This window comes from Dromaius novaehollandiae, chromosome 20 (assembly GCF_036370855.1).
Source record: "Dromaius novaehollandiae isolate bDroNov1 chromosome 20, bDroNov1.hap1, whole genome shotgun sequence".
Lineage (NCBI taxonomy): Eukaryota > Metazoa > Chordata > Aves > Casuariiformes > Dromaiidae > Dromaius > Dromaius novaehollandiae.
Genome location: NC_088117.1, coordinates 12,397,126 through 12,411,861, shown reverse-complemented (window position 1 = coordinate 12,411,861; position 14,736 = coordinate 12,397,126). Strand labels below are relative to the sequence as shown.

General features: G+C 64.5%; 1 protein-coding gene across 1 annotated transcript; it reads left to right on the top strand.

Annotated features, from left to right (window-relative positions):
• Positions 1–2,417: 2,417 nt before the first annotated feature.
• On the top strand, positions 2,418–14,130 carry LHX6 (LIM homeobox 6). The gene is made up of 9 exons (XM_064524056.1): positions 2,418–2,480; positions 2,586–2,771; positions 2,841–2,962; positions 6,303–6,523; positions 7,661–7,761; positions 7,859–7,954; positions 9,335–9,509; positions 10,203–10,306; positions 12,139–14,130. The coding sequence occupies exons 1-9, from the start codon at positions 2,418–2,420 to the stop codon at positions 12,157–12,159; spliced, it is 1,089 nt and encodes a 362-aa protein (XP_064380126.1). The 3' UTR covers positions 12,160–14,130.
• The last annotated feature ends 606 nt before the right edge of the window (positions 14,131–14,736 follow it).

The following is a 14,736-nucleotide window of genomic DNA, read 5'->3' as shown; positions in this document are numbered from 1 at the left end:
TCTTCGGGTTTGTTTGTTTTGTTGTTGTTCACCAGCTTTTGCATTCTCGTTAGCGTCTGGGTTGTGGGATAATTACACCCATCTACACTCATCTGTGACCAGCCTGTGTTTCGTTGTTCTTGCGTGGTCTGACTTGGGTAGTCTCTGGGAATTGTATCTGCGTTGTTTAAAACAACTGTTCCTGTCGCCCATAGGACTTTAGAAGATATCTGAATTCGGGTCAGGCGCACGGTTGTGTTCCCTCCAGAAACATCCTTTGATATTTATTTGTACTTAAATACAATTTGTTGACATTCCTCCGGCTCTAAATCAGTGTTTAAAATGCATTTTTTCCTCCAGGAAAGCGAGGGGGACGAGCAGGAGGAGAGGGGTGGTAAACGCTTGGCAGGAGCCGCTCTGCCGCGCCGCGTCTGGGCACGATACCGCGGTCTTCTGCGCTGCCCCGGTCACCAGCAGAGGTGCCTTGTGTCTCCCTGGCCGGACGCGGACCTGGGAGCGTTACGGCGGGTCCCTGTTTGTGTCCCTCATTCCCGTCACCGCCAGCCTGGCGGGCCTTCGCCCTGCTCGCGCGTCCCGGGAGCGCCGTGGTCCGGGGAGGCCCCGCGCCCCTCGGCAGCGGGCTGCCCCTCGCGTAGCAAGGCCGCGGAGCTGCTCGCCCTGGGCCTGGGAGGAGGCGGATGCTCGGTACCGTCCTTCGGAGAGCCGGTGCCGGGGCTTTGCGTATCGGCCACCATGAAACATCTCTGAAAAGCACCGGGAAGCGCTGCCTCCGGCATGCTTGCGGCTGGGAGCGGGGGGCGAGGGGGCCCTGCCCTGGGCCCAGGACGGATCCCAAGGGCGCTTTTCCCTGGGGGAGCGTGTAAAACATCTGCCCTGAAACCGCAGCCGGGGCCGGGGGGCGGCTGGGCTGGCGGCCCCTTCCCGGCTCGCAGCGGGCTTTGCCGGCCTGCGCTGCGCCGCGTTTAGCAGCGTGCAGAAAGCCGCCGGCGCCCCGCTCCCGGGCCGTGGCCCTCGCAGCCCTGCGTCGCTCTCAGACACAAACCAACCCCTTCTGCCTTGCTGCCGGGGGCAGACGGCTTTCGCCGCTCCCTCTGCGATTCCTCCGGCGCGGTTTCTCCCCAGCGCTAGCGGCTGCTCCGCCAGCGGCGTGGGCCAGCGGCTGCAATCGCTCCCCGGCGCTGCTCCGCAGCCCCTGCCTGCGCGGCTGCCCCGGGAGCGGCTCCGCGGCCGGGGGAGGCCCGGGGCTGCGCTTCTGGGGGTTGCCGGGCTTTCTTGCGGCCTCGCCGCCGGAGCCGAGCGTCTCGTGTTGGCCCCGGACTGGCTCTCAGCCGCCTCCCCCCGGTACCAATTTAGCTGTCAGAAGCAATAAGGGCGCGGAGCCGTCCCCGCCGCCATCGGCTCACGTTACGGCCCGCAATTACCGCGGGCGGCCGGGCTGCGCCGCGGCATCCGCCGCTTCCCGACGACGCGCGGCCGCGCCGGGCGCCCCGTCGGGGCGGGCAGCGGCGCCGCGGGACCCCCCCGCCGGGGGCGGCCGCGGGCGGTGCCGCCGCCGCAGGTAGCGGGGCCGGGGGGGGCGGGGGGGCGCCGCTTCCTGCCCGGCCCGCGGCCGCCCCCGGCGGGGAGCGCGGAGCGGGGCCGCGCGCTGCCGCCCTTCCTGCCGCGGCCGCCCGCGGGCTCGGAGCGCGGCGGCGGCGGCGGCGGAGCGGGCGGCCCCGGGCCCCGTGCGCCGGAGCCATGAGCGCGGGCAGCCCCGCGGGCCCGGCCGCCGCGCCCCGGCCGAGGTGAGCGCCGCCGCGGGCCCCGCGCCGGCCGTCGGGCGGGCCGAGCCGAGCCGGGACCGAGCCGAGCCGAGCCGGGACCGAGCCGAGCCGGGACCGGGGCCGGGGCCGGGGCCGGGGCCGGGGCCGGGCCGGGGCCGCCCGCCGCCGCCGCCGCCGCCGCCTCCCGCGCCGGAGCGGAGGCTCTTCCATCCCGCCGCTTTCTGGGGCGTTTTGTGCTCGGCGGAGGGAGAGGGGGGAAGAATTTCGATTTTTAATTACTACCATTAAAAAAATCAAATTTGCAATTCTTTGGGTGGCCTGATGGATTCCCTGATTGACAGCCGGAATTGACACTCTGGGTACCTCTTATCTCGGGCATTTACGGCAATTTCTAATTGCAGGTAGTTTGCGGGGTTTTTTCAGCGCTTTGGCTCGCATGGGAACCGAGCGATTACTTCAAGAGGCCCGGGTTAAGTGCAGGCAGGGAGAGAATTCAATCCCCATTCAAATTGCTTCATTAAAGAGACGCAGCTTTTGTTGCAAAGGATTTAAATGGCCACTAGAAAGTTCTTATTTATTGTTTTGAGGCGGTTTATATAGGGCGCCCGGCGCATGGAGCCGCAGCCTCCCTCGCCCGCTCTCTCCCGCACGGTGATGCCGCCGGAGCCGCTGCCCAAGGCGAGCGCCCGCTGCCTCGACCCGCCCGGCCGCGCCATGGTAAGCGGGGCCGCCGCGACGCCACGGGGACGGGCCGCGGGGCGCCGGGGCCGCGGGAGCCGAGCGCCGCCGGGCCCCGTCTCACCGCCCCGCGTCCGCCCGCAGTCGCAGCCCGACGCGGAGCCGCTGCCCGGCGCCCCGGACCGCGAGGACGCCCGCTCGGCGCCCAGCACGCCCTCCACGCCGTCCGCGTGCTCGCCGCCCTCCTCCTCCGCCGCCTCCACGCCGCCGGCCGGCAAGAACGTGTGCTCCAGCTGCGGGCTGGAGATCCTCGACCGGTACCTGCTGCAGGTGAGCGGCGGCGGGCGGCGGCGGGCGGCGGGCGGCCGCGGGGCTCAGGCGGCGCCTTCTCTGCCGCAGGTGAACAACCTCACCTGGCACGTCCGCTGCCTGGAGTGCTCCGTGTGCCGCGCCTCGCTGCGCCAGCAGCACAGCTGCTACATCAAGAACAAGGAGATCTTCTGCAAGGTGGACTACTTCAGGTAGGGCCGCGGCGCGACCTGCCTCGGGCGGCCCCAGCGCTGCCGCGGCGCCGGCGCGGGGGAAGCGCGTGTCCCGCCGGCCGCGGTGCTGCGGCGGGTGTCGGACGCCGCTTTCCGCGCTGCAGCGCCGACGGCGCCCGCGCCCCGCGCCCGGGGCCCGAACGAATTTGCCGCAGCGGCGCGGCGCCGCGCCGGGCACAGCCGGAGCCCGGGGGAGGCTCCCGGTACCGCTCCCGCTGCCGGTGCCGTCCAGACCCGCCCGACCCGGCGGAGCGGCGCCCCGCGGAAGGCGGTATTTCTGCCCTCGCCGCTCTTTCGGTTATAAACCCCAAGCCACAAAACTCCCCGGAGCGGACGGAGCGGACGGAGGGTCCCCGCGCCCCTCGCCGGGTGCCGGCCGCTTCCGAGCGCGGGGCCGCCGCGGAGGAAGGGGGAACCGGCGGCAGGAAACGCGGGGGACCGGGGCAGCGGGCGCCGCCGCCGCTCGCCCCCGGGGTGTTTCTCCGTGGCGGGGAAAAGTGCCGCAGGCGGGGGCCGCTCTGCAGAGCGAGGGAAACACGCTCTGTATTTCCGCGGTGGGTTTTTATTATTGCGGGGGTCTCGCAGCCCCTTCGCAGCCGCGGCCGGACCCTGCGCGCCGCCGCGGCCCGGGCGCAGGTGCTGCCGTCGGGGCTGCGCTCCCCGCTCCGCCGGGGCCGGGTCCCCCCCGCCGCTCCGCTGCCGGGGCCGGTGGCGGCGGCTCGGTCCCCCCGGCTCCCCGCGGCGCGTCCCGGCTCCCGCGGCCGCGCTGCCTGCGCCCTCGGGGCTGGTTTGTGGAAACCGTAATTCGGGGGGGGGTCGCTGGGATCTGCCCCGCTCCCGGGAACCCCCCCGGGAGGTGCGGGGCTGCGCCGCGCTGCCGCGGAGCATCTCCAGCCTTCCCGTTCTTCAATAGCCGTTCGGGTGTCGTTAACGTCTTCCAGGGATCGCTCTTCCCGAACGCTATTTTAAAGCAGCAAACGGAGCCTCTGAATTGCCTTTGAGAAGCGCAGGGAACAAACTCGGGAGGTGTTTATTTTCCTCGGACAAACCCCCCCCCGCGGACCCCCCCCCCCCCCCCCGCGGTGCGGGGCCGCTCGGGCTGCGCTCGCCGCGCGTCGGGCTCCGTTCGCCGCCTCCGAGTTGCAGCGCGGAGAAACGAAAACGAAAACGGGGGCGCGGGGCGCGGTGTCCCGCGGAGGCTCCGCGGGGGGGGCCGAGACGCGCTTCGGAGTTGTCTTTTAAAGAAAAAAGTCGTTTTTTCTTTTTCTCGGAGGGGGGATTTTGCCCCGCGGTCGCGGCGCTGCGAAGGGCCGGGCCGGCCGCGCCGCTCCTCGCGGTGCCGCGGTGCTGCCGGTCCCGGGGCCGGCGCGGAGGTGCGCTGAGTGCGCGCGGCCTCAGCCGCGGCCGGTCCCCGCTGCCCCCCGGTTCTCCCCCTGCCCGGGAGGCCCCGCAGCCCGGCTCCGGCGGCAGCACCAGCGCCGGGCAGAGTCCGACCCTTCGGCCCCCGCGTCCCCCCGGTTGCCTTTCCGCGCGGACGAAGCGCGTCCCTTGGGAGCGCGGCGGCATCGGGCCACGCTGCCCTCCGGGCCGGGCCAGGCCTCCCGCGCGCCTCGCCGAGGTGCCGCCGCCTGCGCAGCACGTGCCCGGCGCGGGGGCTCTGCAGCCCGAGGCTCCGTCCGGGCCGCCCGGGCGGGATGCTGCGGCCCCCCGGCCGGGTGCCCGTCTCCCCGCGGCCCTCGCCCTCTCGTCTCGTCGAGCGGCTGCACTTGGTGCCCGGGGCCGAGCTCGAGCGGCCCCAGAGCTGCGGCAGCCCCAGGCGGGGACGCGGCCGGGCTGCGGGAGCCGGGTGCCGGCCGGCGGGCAGCGTTCCCGGGGGTCTCCCCCCGCCGCCGCGGGCACCTCCGCCGGAGCAGCTCCGGCCCTCCTGCTCCCGGCTGCAGCATCCCGGCGCCGGCCACGATGCGGCTGCTCATCCGCCTGCGGGGAGGCCGCGGCAGCCCCCGAGGCCCCGCTCGCTCTGCGGGGGGGAGACGCGTCTCCCCTGGCCGGGCGGCCCCGCGTGCCGGCCCCCCTCGCCCTCCGGCTCTGCGCAGGGCCCCGTGCTCCGTTCGAAGCCCCCGGCCCGCCGGAGCCAGCTCTGCTCCCGCACAAGCGAGCGCGGCTCTGCTGCTCGCGTCCCTACAAGGGGCTGGCACCGCCTCAGCTCTCCGCGGCCCCAGCTGAAGCAAATTAGCGAAGTCTCTTAGCTCAGTCTCTGTGTAATTTCAGCGCAGAAATGTCCTCTCCAGCAGCCGGGTTTTTTTTTTCCTTTTCTTTTTGGTCAACTCTGGTTGGATCGAAAAATTTAAACCTCTCTTTTCCTCCCAGATAGTTTTGCCGTTAGTAATGGCAGCGGGGGCAGCGGCGTCGGGGGCGCCCGGCCGGGCGGCACGCGGGAAGGTGCCGGTGGGGCCAGGCCCGTGTCGGCCCCGGGGCGACGCGTCCCACACCGGGGCGGCCGTGGGGCTCTGCCGCCCTCGCGGCTTTCCGCGGCGGCGGAGGGAAGCGCCGGGGCTGGATGCTGCCGGCGCGTGGGCACCGGCTCTGCCGCCCTGGCTCGGTTTTCATTTAATTTATTTATTTTTTTTGTACAACGGTAAAACGAGACGCCGCAGGCACAGCCGGGGGAGGCGGCGGGGGGTGCAGCTCACGACAGGGCCATGCCGGGCTGCATGCCCCCGCGCTGCCGCCCCCCCCGAGCCTCTGCCCGCCGCAGCCTGGGCGCCCCGGGCTTTCGGAGGCCCCGGGCAAGGCCCCGCCACCGGCTCCCGGCAGCGGCTGCCGTTTCGTTACTGTTTCCTTGTGCTGAGCGACTCTCTAGCACAAATAAATCAGCGGAGATCGTGGCGGTCTCGTCGCGCAGAGCCCTCCTCTTCGGAGCCGGAGGCAGCGGTGCACCTCCGTGCGCCTGAGAAGAGAGCAGATGGTTTGGTTTATTGGAATAGGGAAAAAGCGGCTCTAACAAAATTTCCAGCCCAGCGTCACGTCGACCGTTATCAAAATAAAAAGCCCATGAACTCGGAAAGTGATTCCCTTTGCCACGCGCCCGTGGTGCTCGCCTGCCCGCCTCGGCCCCGGGCTGCCGGTGCGCGGTGCCCGGCCCCATCCCGCGTGGTGCACGGCACCGTCCCGCACGGTGTGCAACCCCGTCCCGCACGGTGTGCATCCCCGTTGCGCGGTGCATCCCCGTTGCGCGGTGCATCCCCGTGCCGTGGGACTTGGCTCCGGCCCCGCTGCCGCGCCGGGGCCCCTCTCACCCCGGCTCCACTCTCTCCCGCAGCCGCTTCGGTACCAAGTGCGCCCGCTGCGGCCGGCAGATCTACGCCAGCGACTGGGTGCGGCGGGCCCGCGGCAACGCCTACCACCTCGCCTGCTTCGCCTGCTTCTCCTGCAAGCGGCAGCTCTCCACGGGCGAGGAGTTCGGCCTCGTGGAGGAGAAGGTGCTGTGCCGCATCCACTACGACACCATGATCGAGAACCTCAAGCGAGCGGCGGAAAACGGTACGGGGCCGCGGAGAGGCCGGCGGGCGGCAGGGGCGGTGGTGGCCTCGCGCTGGTGCCCAGTGGGGAAGTGTCACGCATCTGCACGGGGGGGAAGCCGGTGGCGGGACGGCCCGTGCCCCTCGCTGCCCATGGCGCTGCCGGCCCCCCCTGTGCCCCCCACCCGGCCCCACGCCTCTCGAGATGGGGCATCACGGCAGCCGACGAGGGGCAGCCGTCACCCGGGCTGCTGGGAGCCGCCACGTGCCGGTGCCGCGGGGGCAGGCGGCCGGCTCCCCGTGAGCCCCGCTGGCACCGCGGCCACGCTGCTGCTACGGGACCCGGCGCCACGCGGGGGACCCCGGGCCTGGGGCGGCTGCAGAGCCACTAAGGCAAAGCGGGACCACCGGGTCGTCTGGGCGGCTCCTCCTCCTCCCAGGTGTTTTGTGCCACCAGCAGCTTGAAGTCACTGGAGTGTTGACTTCAAATGACAGTCGTTAGGTTTCAGAGTTAAAATCCCCAGCAGCACGCGCTGCTGCCGAGAAGGGAGTCAGGGCAGCGCGGCTCCCCGTGCCGAGGTGGGGTTGGGAATTAGCACAGGCGGACGGGAGAGGGAAGGAGCTAACGCTGGGCGGTGGCGGCGGTGCCCCGCGCCCCCCCGGCAGCACTGCCGGGCCCTTCCCAGCCGGCAGCAGGGAGGAGCGGGGCAGCGCGGGCGGCTCCGCGGGTTGCTGCGGTCCCGGCCACGGGCTGAGCCCCCGCCGAGTTGCACGGTCCCCGGCCCGGCCCCGGGGCAGGGCGGTGCTGGCTGCAGGGCTGGGGGCCGCGTGCCCCCCCCCCCCGGCAGTTCCCCAGCAATCCCTCCGGCGCAGGAGGTTTCACATGCAAGAAAAATAAACAGATGTTGCTGAAGTCAGAGCCCCATCCATCACCCGGGGGGAACGAGTCAAGCCGTACGCCAAAGTCCTTCAACTGCGGCCAAGGCGATCAGCGCCCGCAGCCCGGGCAGGGGCTGCGCGTGGCCCCCGGCACCACGGCCCCCGGCGCCCCGGGGACGTGACCGCCGCGCCCGGAGGCGGCTGCAGCAGTCGGGTTCCCGACCGGCAGCGCGGGGGGCACAAAGCGCCTTCGCCCGCCGTCACGGCGTCTCTCGCGCAGGCAACGGGCTCACGCTGGAGGGGGCCGTGCCCTCGGAGCAGGACAGCCAGCCCAAGCCCGCCAAGAGGGCCCGCACCTCCTTCACCGCCGAGCAGCTGCAGGTAGCGGGGCAGCGGGGCGGCGGGTCGCGCGCCCACCCTCCCTCCCTCCCTCCCGCCCGCCCGCCCGCCGCGGCCTCACCGCCCGCTCTGCCGCCAGGTCATGCAGGCGCAGTTCGCTCAGGACAACAACCCCGACGCCCAGACGCTGCAGAAACTCGCCGACATGACGGGGCTGAGCCGCAGGGTCATCCAGGTGAGGCGGCGCCGCGGGCGCCCACCCTTCCCTTTCTGCTCTTTGCTCTCTGAGATGCAATGACAAAAAACAGCCCCAGCCTATGCAAATAACTTAAAGCAAGCTGCCTCTGGTGCACCGCCCGAGCCCCTTTGCTCTGTCGCTGCGAGCAGCCCCGGCCGCTGACCCGGCCTTTCCCAGAGCAGCCCCGGGCGCGAGGCCGCGCGGCTCCGGCCCTCCGTGGGCAGCCGCTGCGGGAAGCATCGAGGCCAAGAAAAGTAAGGACAAAAGACGTTTTGCAGCCCCAAGAGCAGCGCGTGGCGATCCCAGCAGCGCCGCGGCCGGTCCCCGCGCGAGCTGTTCCTGCAGACGTCCCGGCTTCGGCCCCCGCTGCGTTTCTGAGCTTCTCTCCGCTGTTCTGCTAACGCACTTTCTGAGCACAATGAGAAACATGAACGATTAAAATAAACTTGGAGCTTTCGTCCAGGCTTGTCTTGCCAAAGAGGCATCTAAATTTCCAGTGTGTGAAAATCTGGCTCAAGCCTCAGTTATTGAGATTTCTCAATTAGCTAAAGACCAAGTAGTCTGGATGTCGGGCTATTTCTTATGTGGATATTTTCTAAAGGTGCTTTGGACAGGAAACAATTTGTCAAATGCTTGTGGCTGTTTCCTTCGCTGCGATCAGTCCGCAGAGCCTCTGAGTTTCCCTTTGCTGCGAGCTGCAGAGCGCCTTTGCTCCCAGCTATCTCCAGAAATTAAAACATGAGAGAGAAAATACCAGACCTAACATCAGGGAAAAAAGAGAACCTGAACTCCACGCACGTTTTAACCCTCAGGTGGAATCCCCTAACTGTTCTGTAGTTAAAAGGAGTGAGATCTGGTGGGATGGCTCATAGCTGCCAGGCGGCTGGAGCAGGTCTGTGTCCCACGACCCCGGCTCCCTCCCGCCTCTGCCGTACGGTGGTGCTGGCAGGGTTTTGAACGGGCTGGACCACCACTGATTAACGTGGCATCAGCATTATCTTCCCTAGTGTCGCAGTTCCTCCTGGCCTGAGCTTTTCCTCGGCTTTGTGCCCCTTTGCCTCTTCCCTCGCCTGTCCGCGTGCAGCCCCGGCCGGTCGCGGCAGGGCTCGTCGGCTCGGCTGGCTGCGCTGGACGGTCCAAGTCCGAGCAAGACTTGCCCAGACCCTTTGCCTGAGCCAACGCTGCGGTGGAGGACCCGGGCAGAGCCCCGTCCCGCCACGGACGGCCAGGAGAGCACCAGCAAGAAAATATTTTGGTGTACAGCTTCCTGACTGCTTTTGGTTCCCCTTTGCAAACGCTCTGAACCAGACAGTCGTCTTCGGGTCCCGGTGAGTGACCTCCCCATCCAGCTAGCGGTTGCTTCTCTCGCTGTTTCAGGTTTGGTTTCAAAACTGCCGAGCGCGCCATAAAAAACACACGCCGCAGCACACGGTGCCGCCCTCCGGAGCCCCCCCGTCCCGCCTCCCCGCCTCGCTGCCCGACGACATCCACTACTCCCCGTTCAGCAGCCCGGAGAGGGCCCGGATGGTCACCCTGCACGGCTACATAGAAAGTAAGCGGGGCCGGAGGGGGGTGGCCGCACCGCGCTGCCCGCGGCCGGCCGGCTCCGGGGAGGGATGGGGCTGGGATCCGGCCGGGAGCAGCGGGACGCTCGGCCGGGAGCTGGGGATGGCGACTCGTGCGGGGCGGCGGAGAGGTGCCCGTGCTGGGGGGCACCGCCGGGGCCTGCGTCCTTCCTTGACATGGCCTGAAAACCTTGGCCCTTGACTGGGAGGTCCCGAAAGAGAAAAGCAGCAGCGGGGCGGGGCGGGGCGGGGAGGGGGTGGCACAGCCTCCCCCCTTGGGCCCCCTCCTCCCCAGGGAAGCCACCGCGCTGGTTTTACCTCACTGGTCATCACCCCTCCTTAGGGCCTCTTTTGTCATGGAGAGGGGCCATGAACTGCCCTGCCCAGCTTGGCGCTGGGGCGCTCGCCCTCCCGCTCGCAAGCCCAGAGCTGCTTTTGCTAGTAATTCCCGGTGCCAGGGAGCGGCTGCCGAAGTGGGGGTGGCTGTGGTCCCAGGCTGGAGCATTTCGGCTCTGGGACTTGGAGGTTCCCCCCGGCCCACGCGGGGCCCAGGGAAACGCTGCTGCCGTGGAGCCTCCGCCCGCTCCGCCGGCACCTCTTGTGGTGCCGGGCCGGGGCCGGGGGGCCGGGGGGCTCGTGCTGCCTGCGGCGGGGGAGGCTGAAGCCCGTCTCGCCCGCAGGTCAGGTACAGTGCGGCCAAGTGCACTGCCGGCTGCCCTACACCGCGCCGCCCGTGCACCTCAAGGCAGACATGGAAGGACCGCTACCCAACAGGGGGGAGAAGGTAATCGCGCTCCCTCTTTCAGGCTTTGGGCTCAAACCTCAGCTGTAGCAAAGAGTTTTCGTGTATCGTGTGATTGCCGCTGCCTCCTTTTGTCTACGTCGCTGCTGCTCCGTAATCTCGGGCAGCTTTCAGCAGTTTGTCTGGTTTTTTTATTCTGGTGGCCCGAGGCCGATGTACCGACTGCTGATAAACACGTCGTCAGTTTGTTCTTCACTAAATACCCCCGTTGGTGTGATGTGCCGGGGTGCTCTGCTCAGATTCCTTGAAGTATTTTGATATCCTCCTGCCTGAGCTCCTCCTCATCCTCTTCATCTTCCCTTCCCGTGCGGCAGTGAGCTCCCTTCTCCTCGGTGCTCAGCGCCCTGCACCCTCCGTCGGTGCCAGCGCCGAGCAGCTGCTAAAGACCGAGCAGGGAGGACCTTTGCCATGTGCTGACTTCCCAGTTTTCCCTGAGCTAACGTGAAAGATACGTTTCTTGGGGATTCCAGTATTGCTTAAAAAATAACAACTGCCTGTTACAAGATCTTAAGTAGAAATGTTGTTTCACAACGTCTGGCTAGGAAACGATATTGCATATCAATATTTTTCTGTTGAACACTCAGTATTTGTCCGTTCTAATGTACAGTTCATTTCTGGGAAAGACTTCTGACACTGCATATACGTGCTCAGGCTCATAGGACTTTATTTAGCAATCCAGTTTAAGAGGCTTCATTTTGAAAAACACCAAGCATTTGGCAACTCTTTTTGGTTTTAGCTTTCGTCTTTACTTTTAGAAGTTATCGGCTTCCTTCTTTTCAGATCTCTCTCTATTCAGTGCAGCAGCCCCAGGTTACCGAGCTCTGCTTTGATAAGCACAAGTGGGGGCACAACGAGGGGATTTCCTCGGTTTAAATGCCACCATTTTCTCATGATATCTACACAACAAAAACTTGAGATTTTTCAAAAAAATTATCCGGGTGGCCTTAGTCCTGATTCTGTAATTCGGAGAAACTTCATTGCGGCAGCTGGTTTCTGTGACTGAAACGCAACTGCCTTCTTGCAGATGCTGCAGGACCAGGTGCTCAGGACAGGGAGCTGCCCCCGGAGCACGTTGCTGTTTCACGGGATCACTTTCACGCTGCCTTCCTGAAGCAGTAGCTTTTTCCACAGCCAAAATTTGTTTCAGACAAGGAGAGTTACAATCCTGGAAACACATATGTAGACGATGAGGCTCTGTCTCCCGCTGCACAGGCAGCAGCACGCGCGTCTCCGCTCCGCTCCTCTCCGTGCGCCTGGCGTGGGAGCACTGTGCGCCTTCGCCCCGTCGCCGCGGGGCCTTTCAGGGACCGCTTCCCCACCGCAGGCGAGGGCAGGCGACGCGCCCGCGGAGCAGCCAGCTCCGAAGCCTAACCCATAGCTTGAGGGAAGCCTGCGGTGATTAACAGATGAGGGGGCTCAATTAAGGACGGTTGATAATGGTCTTAATCTTTCTCGGTAGCTGCTGTAGAGGATATCACAGAGCAAATGAAATAACTAGTGGCTGCAATTTGTTGTATAGTATAATGCAATTTTACAGCTCAATACCTGCCTGCTGGTGCATCTCTCACTTAATTTAAGATGTGTATTACCGTACTTCCGTTGTCTCCTGTCCGTGATACCCCAGCTACGGAGCCCGCGTCGCTGTGCTTCGCGGGCAGGACTGCGGCGGCTCAGGGCAGACGGCGGCTGCAGGAAGGATGCGCTCCGCGGTGCAGCTCGTGCCTGAGAGCCCACCACGGCGCTGGGCACGCGCGCTTTCCAGGGTTGCTTGTCTTTTAAAGTAGCTAATGCTCAATTCACGTTTTTCCCACTAGGTCATCCTCTTTCAGTACTGACTGCGCGAGCCCCTCCTCACCCGTCCACGGCGCTACCAGCACCACTGCCCCTCGGTCGCTGAAATGCAGTGTCCCGCCCGAGGCAGCTGTGATCCCTCATGCAGGAGAAACTCAGATCCAGCGTTCTCGGTTGTTTCCATTGACCAGCATCTAACATCCACTGTTATTTCTCCAGCAACACTGTGTGTGTGTGTGTCGAGTGCACAGTTACATTTTTCACTTGTTTCTTGTGGACTTGTAGAGTGACAGTGAGTCTCTCCAAGGCAGTGCCAGACGCAGTCAAAATTAGTGACTCTGCTGTGCTTACAATCTTGCTTCTGAAATCGTGGGAATATGAACGAAACAGTAAATCCGAGTCACGGGGGTTCGATGACCGCCTATCAGTACAAAGAGAGGAGGAATTCCCGTGGTTTGGCCTGATTCTCTTTTGCACCAGTGAAGCGCTGCTGGTCCCAGGACACCCCTCCTCGCTGACACTCGCGTGGGTGAGAGCTGAAGTGGGCTCTTTGGCTCAGCCGCTTGACACCTATACAGACCTTCCTGAGCCAAACGCCTTGGTAGCTGTGACTCCACTAAGTGGAAACCGCGAAGCCCGCTGGAAATAGGCAGTTTCTTTTCCTCCTCAAAGTGCTTTAGAACCACATGTCCTTTGCTGGCTCTGCAAGGTAAGTAAACCTTAGGGTTTCCCCCCATTTTGTTGGAGGGGAAACTGAGATGTCCTGGACTGAAGGGGGCAGTGGGGCTTGGTGGCAGAGCCAGGCTTAGCACTCTGACGGTTTTGATTGCCAACTCGTTCTCAGAGCACTGAATATATCTCTTGTCTCACAGCCATCTGCCAAATCCTCATTTTTTTATTCTTATATCTTATTAACAAACTACTTTATTTCTTTGGATTCGTATTGGATCATGAATGGGTGATTGCAGAACGCACCTACACAAACCTCTTAGCCGCGCAGTGCCCCGGGACTGGGGCGTCCTGAGTGGGGGCTGGCCGTAACGCGTAGAAACGCTGTGCTCTGCTATGGCCCCTGCAAGGGGGCTCCAGCAACGAGTTCAGTCGGGGAAAACAGCCGGGTAGAAATCCGAGACCAGTTAAGAAAGTGGAAACGACAGTGCCTGTAAGGCCGGCAGGAGCAGTCGCTAGCCGAGCGCACAGCAACGCGATGGCGTGTCCTCTCACCGGCAGCGTTGCCTGCTTACCTCTGCCCTCGTGGTGCTCTCCGTTGCTGGCGTCTCGCTGCCGCTGCTGCCAAGCCCTCGGCTGCCGGCGCAGCCAGCACGCCTGCTCTCGCAGGAGAGGCGGCGCGGGGCTCACCTCGGAGGCTGCCTCGCTGCGGCAACAAAGGAAGTACTCAGCGCTCTGGCTCCCGATCAGGAAAAAAGCTCTGAAATGATACTTCATTGACGGTAATAACAAAAAGTAAACAACTAACATTTGCCAGCCCTTCTCAGTTTGCACCAAGCCAAGATTAGGTCTGTAACAAAACCCCTCTCCGTGTAAGCACACCGGTCTCTCTCGCTGCTCCATCCCGGCCAGGCAGCGTTTCCAAGAATGCGAAAGCCTACTATGAGCCGCAATTAATGTGTGATGGGACCGAGCTGTGCCCGAGGAACAGAAGACAGGAATCCATCAGTTACGTAACTTGTTTTTAATTCGAACTGTAGATACATGTGTTTTTCTCTCCGGGAGATCCTGGATCCATCTCCGGCGTCGGCCGGGTGCGCAGCCGTCCCGCCGGTTCAGCCGGGCAGTGCTGCAAACGCGGAGAGCCCTTCCCCGGCTGCGCCTGCGGTGCCGCGCGGCACAGCTGGGTGACGAGCTGCTCCCGCCGAGCGCGGGCCACTGCCACCGCGGCGCTGGCTGCAGGGAGGGCTGGGGGTCTGCCCCGGTGCCACCACGAGCTCGCCAGCTGAGAAGTAACTGAATGCATTGCGCATATAAATATATATGTGTGTGTGTGTGTGTGTGTGTGTGTGTGTGTGTGTGTATGTATGTATGTGTGTGTGTGTGTGTGTGTGTGTGTGTGTATATATATATATATATATATATGCAGTGATGGTAGCAGTTTGGACAGTTAGGCCAGTATTCCGGCTAATTGTAACAAACGGCTAGCAGCTCTACCCCCCAATTCAAAATAATATTCAAAAGCAGGCAGGAAATCAGGCCTGCAATATATTATTGTCACCTCCTGACAGGCAAATAATTGTTTCCGATGTGTACAAGCAATGGCAAGACACTCCTGCAGCCATGAGCTGCCTGGAACCACCGCTGCAGAAGTGTCCCTTTGGTGAGAGAACAGCCAAAAGTGGCATCCACGTTGGTCACTTCTCTCCTTGGCTATAAAAATGAGCAAGAGGCCTGGCACGCGTTTTGTTGGCTGTTAGTGGAGCGTTCTGATTCTCAGTATTTATTATTGCGAGGCTGTAGTGGTTGCTGTGTCTGCTTGAAATAGCTGTGAGAAGCTGAAGGTAGCTGGTGGGGTCACCAGGGCCCAACTTTCTCCTCCATTTGTGCTTGCGCATTCTGATTGTTCGGTTGTGGAATTAGTGCTATAAACTAATGGGTAGCTCTTCAAA